A 10323-nucleotide genomic window follows, 5' to 3' on the forward strand; every position below is an offset into this window, starting at 1 on the left:
TTTTTCAGCTTGCCAGAACTGGAAAGTAATTAATCCCTGGGCAGTTGATGGGGAATTTAATCTGAATTGAAATTTACATTACCACTGAGCATAGATTGGGAGTGTTATCAGTTTGACTTGGAGTCACTTTGGGATCTAAATTTGGTGTCTGTTCCCTGGCAATGAGCAGACTGAGATTAGGCTATGCATCGTGAGCCTGTGTAACAAATACATTAGGTCCCACTGTTAGACTGACCCACATATAGACATGTTATTTTCGGCTCATTATTTCTTGATGTATTTGGGCCAATGTTCCTCAGCTTCCCCATGCACTTGGTTTTGGATTTTTGGAACTGATTCTGAGGTTATGTGGGCAACAGGGGTTGGCAGTGAGAGTGACATGCAGAGAAAGAGATGAGATATGAGCCAATCAGAGTGGATGCAGCGGAACATAATGCAATCTGGCCCAGCAGATCAACCACCCTGTGTTACTTCTATAAAGAAAGTGAACAATGATTCCAATGACAGAGGTTCCCAACAATTATTAACAGGAAGACCATTTGTAGATTTATTTATTCATGGAATTGGCTCAATTAGTCTTGGCATAACCAAGGTGCTTTCACTCAGTTCTGCAGCTTGACAACCACAGCTTTTTAAATGTATTCTGTTGACTTATCACAAGGTTCTGCGTCCCAGATCAACAGCCAGTACAAGCAACATAGGCACAGATTTCACAGATGTCTGCATTCGCTGATATTTCCTCTGTAAGAGAGAGAGAGAAAAATTTATTGTATTGAACTCCAATCGCACACGATCTTTACTAGAGAATGTCAGTAGGCCACTAGCCCGAGACAAGCTACTTCCCAGTCTTAGTGAGCTGGAATGTCAAGCTAAGTGGTGGGGAAGAACAGAGATTTTAATGAGTTCAAAATAAGACAGGTTTCCCCAAGCATAGCAGCTTAGCAAAAAAGGAAATGCTTAAGAATTGAAGTAGGATATCTTGAATAGGTTTAAATTGTAAAATTGTGTAATCTATTAATTGTTTTGTCAAAGCCCTGTAAGCAAGGGATTGAATCAAAGGAATCAGGCTGGATTTTCTCTTTGCTTTTTCTTTCATTGTTTTCTTTATATTTCAAGCATCATTGGATCAGTTCTCTCCCTCAATCCTCCAATTCCTTTCCCTCTTACAACTTATTTTGCATACTTTTTCCCCCAATATTACTACATCACTTGTGTGCTTCTTTCTTGGTTTCTCTTATATACTATCTTCTTCTTTTTCACTTACTCACTCCTTCGCCAGGTCTCCCCTTTCATCTACAACCTATGGGATTTTAGGTCCAAGCCTGGTGTCATTTAATCATCACTACTTTATTTAACCTTCCTGTCCCCATTCTGTTCATCCTTCTGCTGTCCTGCAGTGAGACTTTGAAGCTTGAAGGTTTCTCAAGTAAAACAAAACTGCTCTTAAATATTGGCTCCTTTACTAAGATGGCAATGCAACTTACTGAGACATTAATCAGGAATTTAATATATACTTGAAGGGGAACAATTCCTCAGGCAATGGGGAATGAGTAGGCAAGTGAGACTAATTGGTTAGATCTTTCAAAGACCTGGCACAGGCATGATGAACCAAATGGCCTCCTTCTGTGCTGTATGATTCTGTGAAACAAAATTAAGAGACTTTCTGCTAATGCCATGGCTTGGAAAAAATATTCCTCCATCTGTCGTTACAAAATCCTGGCAATGTTAACTGGCAAGGATCATGTGTCTCCACATTTTTTTAAACTCAGGTATCATTTAATCAACATTCTACTTACTCAGTCTGTGAAAAACATGGGGAGCATCACTTGAGGCGCAGACTGGTTGAAACACATGTGGTAGCTCAGGGTTGTTGCACAGTGTAGGAGTGTGAGAGTTAATAATGCCTGTGATGCCTAGTCTGTTTTTGTCCATCAAGTCCCACAACTTTTTCACATCGTCCAAGAAGAACTCGTAGTCCCCATCCTTGTAGAAACAGAGAAACGCAGCAAGTGTTAGTCGCAGTCAGCAACACTCTAGAAAGTGGCAATGAAAAGAAAAAAGTAAATCTTCCATTTCTATAGTGTCTTGCGTAAGCTCAGGACGTCCCAAAGCATTTTACAGCTAATAAACTACTCTCGAAGTGGTTTAATCATTACTGCTGTAATGCATCGAATGCAACCTGCACACAAGCATCAATGAAATAAATGACCGGCTAATCTGCTTTAGATGCTGGTTGAGGGCACTGGGGAAACGCCCTTGCTCTTTGAGTTTTTCTTGGGAGTTTTATGTCCACCTGAGAAAGCAGACGTTTGGTTTAATGTCTCATCTGAAAGACCGCACCTCTGACAGTGCAGCACTTTCTCCGCACTGTCAACTGGAATTATGTGCTCAAGTCTCTGGAGTAGCACTTGAAATCACAGCCGTCTGCTATTACTGACCTGCAGCTATCACTTTGGCAGCTGGTTAACTTGCTGATCCTGGCTAAAAACATAGCAAGCATTTATAAAATGTTGTTACCGGCTCTCACAAATAACAGCCACTCATTCCTGCATGGTAGACAATGTTAAAAAGATTTGTTTTAAATGAGTTAATCTGTTTGTTTAAAATAACAGGGAGAGAAAGAGCATACAACTGCGATAAAGGTTTATCTGCCAATACCCGCAAGTATGACCTCCTGCCTCTAACAGTAGCTGCCCAACTGGCAAATGTCCTTTTACGCTTTTATTTTAGACACAACAAGAGCGGGGCTGGTTTTCTGGAAAGATGAGATCAAATAAGTTGATGGGCCTCCTTTATCCAAACCTATCTTGAGCAATCAAAGGCACATAGGTTTTGATTTCACCTTGGGTAAAGCCAGATGTGAACACCTTGTACCCATGATAACCAAGGTAGTCACTACCTATAGATGTTGGAATTCACAGTACTATACTACTTCTTGTAAAGCTGCTAAGCTCTTTTCAGGGAAGATGTTTGCATCCATCAGAGAGGGGTCTTCCCTGCCCCCGGCTCCATCCGTTCAGGCTAGGTTTGAGCCCAGGTCTCAGAGATGAAGGTGATGAAATTCATCTTGACTATATTGCAAAATGGGCAAATACAAATCGGTCATTCATTTTACAGTCTGCCCGGTTTACTCTCCACCCGGTTTACTTTCCACCCAGTTTACTCTCCACCCAGTTTACCCTCCACTCGTCTTTCTCTTGCATTGAAGGCAATGCGGCCAATTCTCTTTTCGCCCAGTTTGAGCTAACGTCCAAGAAAAGCGTCGCCCCGAGAGCTCCAACATCCATTTTTATATTCTTCCCACGTGACTCAGAACCTGTCTATACTTTCTAACTTTAAAATCCTTAAACCTCTCTACTTCTCTTTTAAGATGCTTCATAAACCTACCTCTTTGACCAAGTATTTGGTCACCTGTCCTAATATCTTCTTATCTGACTCCTGTGAAGCACCCTGGGACATTTTACTATGTTAATGCAATTTGTTATCATTGCTAATAGATTTTTAAGCAGCTACATATAAAGACAAAGGAATGAGAAGGTGTATTTGCTATTGGCTTGCTCCTGTCAATGAACAGTACTCATAGGGACCGAGAGTTAGGATACCATCTCCACCTGATTTTCTGTTCATTGATTTAATGGGCTCTTTGGCAAGTTCAAGGCTCACTCCTCACAATGATTGCCTATGGGAGAATCAGCTCAGGTGTTTATGAGAATATTACGGTACAAAATTAAAAAACAAGTATTGAACTTCATTTCAACATGCTAGTTTATACCTATCCAGTGTCTTAAACAGAAGATTCAATAGCACTCAGATAATCAATTCCATATTCACCACTTTGCCATCAAGTATTCTCCATAGACTAGAAGCTAATCGCAGTTAAGTTAACCTGTTTTTGGTGTTGTTCGTTATTGGAAGAATGCTAGCCAGTAGATTGCGAACACATCCCTCTATTCTTCGAATAGTGCCATGGGATCTTTTTCATCCAACCAGAGTGGGCAGACCGGGCCTCGGTTTTATGTATCAACTGAAAGATGGTACCTCTGACAGTGCTGCATTCCCTCAGTGCTTCAATGAAGTATTGTGCAATGGCATCACTGATAGCCATTTTCAGAATTATATCTGCGATACATTAGTGAATTTACAACAGCAGTAGTTACATTGAAATCAATTAGAAAATGTGTAAGAACTTAATTTACCTGGACTACAACCTTTGCCATAAGACTTGACAAGCAACTGGTGAGGAAAACGATGGCAAAAAGGGTTTTCATGTTGACTGAGATCTGAAGTTCAGCTCGGAGGTTTCTTCGACGAGTTGGGTCAGGAACTCTGCAACCTATCTGCTTTTAAAGCCCTGGATCATGGCAATAAAGTCATGTGATGTAACTCTAATAGTGTAAACACAGTATATCAGAGTACAATAAAAACTTCATTGTACAATGACAACACATAAAATTTGATTGCATCTGCAGAAGCTGTATTTTTTTAGTGGCATTAATGGGTAACAAAGTTTTACTACTTAGTTCCAGAAAAAGAAACATCTGCTCAGAAAAAGAACAGTGTACATTTATCATGTTCCACGTGGGGACTGTAGGTGAAATGAGATAGTTCTTGCAATAGTTGTTAACTCACTGTATCATCACAAGTACCCAGAAACAGCTAAATAACTACACTCAACTAAACATTGTGTCTTTATTTATAATTTGACTTATCTTGGTTGCTTTTTGTGAGGTTTGTTGACCAAGGGAGATCATTTTCGCATTTTTGGGCAGCATCAATTAGTCCCAGCTTCTGTTCTGCTATTGGAGCCAATATTGCTGCCCTCTGACCCAGGGCACTGGACAACTTGAGCACTGCCATACTATGCTGTGCCAGTCAGGTTATAAAGGACCCGAATCTAATGGGTCTTGCCATTAGAATGACCTGCGTATATCTTGGAGCAGCCTTGTCCCTGGCAGAATCACTGGCAGAAACAGAGGCTTAGCTGCAGGACTGGCCACTGATGATTGGCTAACAACCAGGGCCAATATGAGGAAAAGCTTTATTGTACAGCATGTGGTTAGGATTTGAAATGCACTGTCCAATAGGGAAGATTCAATCATAGCCTTCAAAATGGAACTGGATAAATACTTGAAGGACAAAAAACTGCATGGATATGAGGAATGACCGTGGTGTGGGACTAACTGGATTGTTCTTCACAGGAATTGGCGCAGACTCGATGGGCCAAATGGCCTCTTTCTGTGTTGTACTTTTCCACAATATTATGCCCCGTTGCCCTTGCCAAGCTCTCATCAGCTCCCACTTCCAACAAGCTACGGCCCAACATATTTTTGAGCTGAAGGGTGCAGGAAAATGTCTAACTAACAGTGTGTGCCAGGAAATGCCCCACCCACAGCAAGATCCAACCATATTGGATGCAATTTCCAAACATGTACCCTGTATCAACAAGGGAACAATTTTATGGACAGTTGTGTAATTTACTAATGTAACAAGCATCTAATACAAAGTTTCTGCCTGCAATAGACTTGCCCAATGTCCTATTATAATCCAAGGAATTTGCTGTAATTGCACTCAATGCTGCAGCGCCCCAGGTCATGCTCCACAGATATAAGGGGCACTTCCTGCAGATATTGCACAAGGCAAGTTTGGGTGTGCACTGCCTGTTACGTTCTAATAATGAATGTCCAGAAAATCATGGGCACTGCGCACCTAAATTTCCAACATGTACTCTCCTTGCCACAAGTGTGACATCAAAACATTTCCCCAGTAATGTTGATTTACCAATCAGTTTGGTGGAGTGGGCAAAAGAGAAGACATCTCTTTGAAATCGAGAGCTGCTTCCTCTGTACCTTTTGTGTATTATCCTTTCTTGTTCTGCTTAATCTCTCTGCAGCTTTCTCTGCATATTTCTTCTTATACCTTTTGATCCTTTCCCTTTATCCTTTGTCACAAGAAATAACAATCATAGACTAACTCTGAAGCGTTATGAAAAATGGAATTTGTCTTTAAAAATGAACCTTTATTTTAAAAAGTGAACAATGGTCCAAAATAGCCACCAAAGAAAAGGGGATTGGCCTTTTGTGTATTCAAACTGTTTGTATGTGTGCGTATGTGTGCGTGTTTGTGTGTATGTGTGTGTTTCTGTGTATGTGTGTGTGTTTCTGTGTATGTGTGTGTGTGTGTGCGTGTGTGGGTACTCGTGCACATGAGCAAATGCATGAATAGATGCATTTGCAACAATTTCAGGATAAGGCAAACTGATCAATAGACAATTGATTTTTCTGTTTTTAAAACCTACAAGAAAACCTGTCGCTGTCTGTTTATTTGAAAAATAAAACACCAAGGGACTAGACTCTAAGACAAATACATGCTGGGGAGTTGAACAGTGGGAACCATCCACGTCACACCATGTGGTTAGAAAACCTCTATTCCATTCATCACACCATTGATATTGGCATCTTCAGCTGCTATGGTCCGTACTCTGGAAATGTTTCCCTTAACCTCTCCACTTCTCTACATGACTTTAAAAGCTTCCTCAAAACCCATCTGCAGCCAGATATTTCGTCACACCCCCTCCCGATCCTTCCTACTCTCCTTTCATAGCTTTATGTCTATTTCCATGTACCAAATGGCTAGAGATGTTTTGTACAATAAAGGTGCTATGTAAAAGCAAGTATATGGTGACTTTTCCCCAGAGATTCAGGAACTGAATATTGTAAGGCCCAACCTGATTAACAAAATTCAATACAGTGATTAAACTTAAAGGAGATGCCCATTGCTTCCTCCACTCTTGTAACAGTGCCTGTATTATTACTAGTGCAGGGATAATTACCATACAAGGTCCCAACAATCCTCCGGCAGCTTTTCCTCATGAACAGTGCCAGCGTTTGAGTGAAAACACATCAGGAATTCTTCTTTGTGAATCTGTTCTATCCATTCGGAAACAGCACTCAGTATTGCTTCAAGTCCTTGAATCACAATGAAGCCTCAGTAACTGCCTGTGTGTCCTGAGTGAGCATCTCTGAAGAGCAACCTGACGCAGGTTTCAGTTAAATAAATTGACAGATAGTGATTTGGGCTGTTTACTTGGTCATTTCTCAAAATAAATCTAGTTTCTCATACTTTTCTAATCGCACTTCCTTTGTCTGTGGCCTAGCTTGAGTTTTTTCCTGTGCACCATAATCATCAAGTCTGTTGGAGGATCAGTGTGTTGGCAGCCATCTAAGTCTTGGCAAAGTCTGAGGCCTATACAAGCAGGTGAGTGGAGAATAGACTGGAGACAGACAATTCTCCGACAAGACTCACTCCCTCCATTGGGGAACCTCAAGGCTCTTGCAAATGTTGTCCAGGGCCTACCTCTGCTTTCCAGTCATGGGAAGTGGTGGTAACATGGGCAGAGACCCAGAAGATCTGCGGGGTCCTGAGCCATCACCTCCTGCAGCTGGTTTCTTTCAACAGGCAAGGAAAGGGCATTGACCTGTCCTTACCCAACATCTCATACAAGTACTTTAGCAGGAATCCCTGGCTGGGGAATAGGAGTAGGAGCCTTGGCGCATTGCTCCTGCTTAATCCATGAGTGCTAAGGGCAAGTATAGGAACCAAACTGCCACTCTGACAGGGATCTGTTAACTCAGCACAGATCTACAATCCAACCTGGTCGGCACGTCTCAGCTACTCACTGGACCAACTCGATGAGCCACTGGAAAAGACAGTGAAGCCTTTCTGGATGAATTAGTCAATTAAAGTTTGGAAAAGCTCAACCCTGAAAATAGGCCAAATCCACAGAAAAAGCAGGTGATTTTCAGCAGTGCATTCGTGTGCTAAAGATCTTGTGAGGTGGTCTTCAGCTAAAACGCCAGTTTAACCTATGTTTAGCTCAAGGTGCTATCTTGGTAAAGGAGTTGACATACATGCTAGGAATGGCCACCCGGAGGCTGGTTAATGGGCTGATTGCCACTGAAAATGCCTGACGGTGTTAAAGATGCCTGCATGGCATTTTGGTGGCTACTGCTTGTCCCACTGCCCTCTCCGAACAGCAACCAGCTGATTGGAAGCGAACAATTCTGATGCGGATTTCAAGGATACTCACCATTTCATGGTCACTGCTGCTGGAGCTGTGAAAGGGCCTCTCAATCACTTCAGGAGACTTTTTGAGACACTTTGTTAAGACTTCACACACACTCTTGAGCAACATTTATTCTGGAAATGCTCTGAGGACTTCACCTAAAAGAAGTACTGTGTTACTCCACCTTATTGGACACCTTATAGGAGTCACCAGGAGAAAGGAAGAGTTTGGTCATGGGCATCTTGTTAGGGGACCCCTTTGGTCTTGAGGAGGAATGGGAGGAGGACATGTTTCCAGGCAGAGCACCACCAGCTGCTTCCGGAACAGAGGAGCAGGAGGATGAGGTGGCCTCCTTCCTCACTGCAGGTACAGGACTTGCCTCCACCTCTGAACCTCCTCCACCAGGACCTCCAGTGCCATATCTGAGAACCTGAGTGCCCTCTTCCTCGGTTCCTGAGCTACCTTACAACATGCTGCTGCGTGCCAGCCAGAGCACTCCACACATTCAGTGGAAGTGGGAGCAGGGAGCCCACATATACTGCTCCATGAAAATTGTGCCTAATCAGAACTTGAGTGCCAAATCTGCAGGTTTCTGGTTTCACTCCTCCAAGTAAGTTCAAATTATGGTCATCAGCATTTAGGACCAAAATTGCTAAATCTGGACTTTCTAACAGGCGTGGCTTATTAGCGCAGCAGTCATTTAGCATCTGTTTCACCCTTTGGGAAATATTACCCCAAAGTGTAATATAAATTGGAATGTTATGGAGATTAGAAGACTTCAATACTGTCGTAACAAAAGATTCATAATTGGCATGGACTGTATTTTGTGAAAGGCCAAGCAACGGGGGAGGAGGTGGTGCAATGGTAGTGTCGCTGGTCTTGTATCTCAGAGGCCCAGGTTAATGCTTTGGAGACTGGGTTCAAATCCTACTGCAGCTGGTGGAGTTTAACTTCAATAAAAAAAAAGATATGGGATTGAAATAGTGGTCATGAAGCATCACTGAATGTCATAAAAGTTTAAAATTCCTTTAGAGAAGGAAATCTGCTGTCTTTACATGATCTGTACTACATGTGACTCCAGACCCACAGCAATGTGGTTGACTTTTAACTGCCCACTGAGATGGCCTAGCAAGCCACTCAGTTGTACCAAGCCGCTATAAGAAATCCAAAAAGGAATGAACCCGGAACAGCACTATGGGTGTACCTACACCAGATGGACTGCAACAGTTCAAGAAGGTAGCTCACCACCACCTTCTCAAGGGCAATTCAGGAAGGGTAACAAATGTTGGCCTAGCCAGGGATGCCCACAGTCTGAGAACAAATGGAACAAAAGCCTTAATGTGACAACTGTTGACATCTTCAATGTTGCCATTAAGAAACTACTGAATCCATATTGGAGAATAACTCACCAGCAGCATTTTAACCCAACAATCAACCAGTGGCTCTGATTAAATTATAAATGTCAGGAGCTGAAGCTTGGCTGGTTTCTAAATGTCAGCAAAAGCATGAAATTGGATTTCAACGGGAACCATTAATCTCCAGTGCCAGTTATTTCTCACTGTACGCATTATACATTAGTTTCCCACATTTCTTATCTCTATGAAAGTGTCAGAGACAGTGGTAAAAATACAGATGATGCAGTGATAAGCTGGGCAATGACGTAGGACTTCATGGGACAGGTGCCATATTCTATAATAAATTATTTTTCCAGTGAAAGACTGCACACTATGCAAAATAATAAAATCACATTGCAACAGTACAGCAAATGCTACATAACAAGATTATGGATTCAAAGATATCAATTCCCTTTTTCTCCTTCGGTGGTCTCCATTAGTTACTGGCTCAGAGGCTCACATTCTCATCTCTAGATCGGAAGATTGTGAGTTCAGGTCCTACTCTGGAGACTTGAGCATAAAAATCTAGGCTTGTAATGTAGTGTAGTGCTGATGTTATGCTGTTTTTATGATAAGATGTTAAACCAAGGCCAAAAGATCCCATGGTATCATTTTGAAGAAGAGGACAGTTTTCCCCAGTGTCCTGGGCAATATTTAGCCCTCCACCAACATCACAAAAAACAGATTATCTAATCATTAACACATTGCTGTCGGTGGGAGCTTGCTCTGTGCAAATTGGCTGTTGGGGTTCCTGCATTGCAACAGGAACTACACTTCAAAAGGACTGCATTGGCAGTAAAGCACTTAAGGAATGTCCTGTGGTTGTGAAAAATGCTATATAAATGCAAGATTTCTGTTTGAATCTCC

At 42.0% G+C, this 10323-nt stretch overlaps 1 protein-coding gene across 1 annotated transcript; it reads right to left on the reverse strand.

The window, feature by feature from the left end:
• Positions 1-543: 543 nt before the first annotated feature.
• Positions 544-4268, reverse strand: LOC137351929 (guanylin-like). Its single transcript, XM_068016810.1, has 3 exons — positions 4197-4268; positions 1797-1983; positions 544-741 (listed from the first exon to the last, which is right to left on the reverse strand). The coding sequence occupies exons 1-3, from the start codon at positions 4266-4268 to the stop codon at positions 677-679; spliced, it is 324 nt and encodes a 107-aa protein (XP_067872911.1). The 3' UTR covers positions 544-676.
• Between the last annotated feature and the right edge of the window lie 6055 nt (positions 4269-10323).

Source organism: Heterodontus francisci, chromosome 37 (assembly GCF_036365525.1).
Source record: "Heterodontus francisci isolate sHetFra1 chromosome 37, sHetFra1.hap1, whole genome shotgun sequence".
In the NCBI taxonomy this organism is placed as follows: domain Eukaryota; kingdom Metazoa; phylum Chordata; class Chondrichthyes; order Heterodontiformes; family Heterodontidae; genus Heterodontus; species Heterodontus francisci.

Bases quoted from the DNA above. Each gene is read 5' to 3' on its own strand.
- LOC137351929 (XM_068016810.1), bottom strand. From the start codon at position 4,268: ATGAAAACCCTTTTTGCCATCGTTTTCCTCACCAGTTGCTTGTCAAGT. The intron at 1,984-4,196 runs GTAAATTAAGTT...TGTTTCTACAAG, and splicing joins TGGCAAAGGTTGTAGTCCAG to GATGGGGACTACGAGTTCTT. The intron at 742-1,796 runs GTAAGTAGAATG...TCTCTCTTACAG, and splicing joins CCATGTTTTTCACAGACTGA to AGGAAATATCAGCGAATGCA.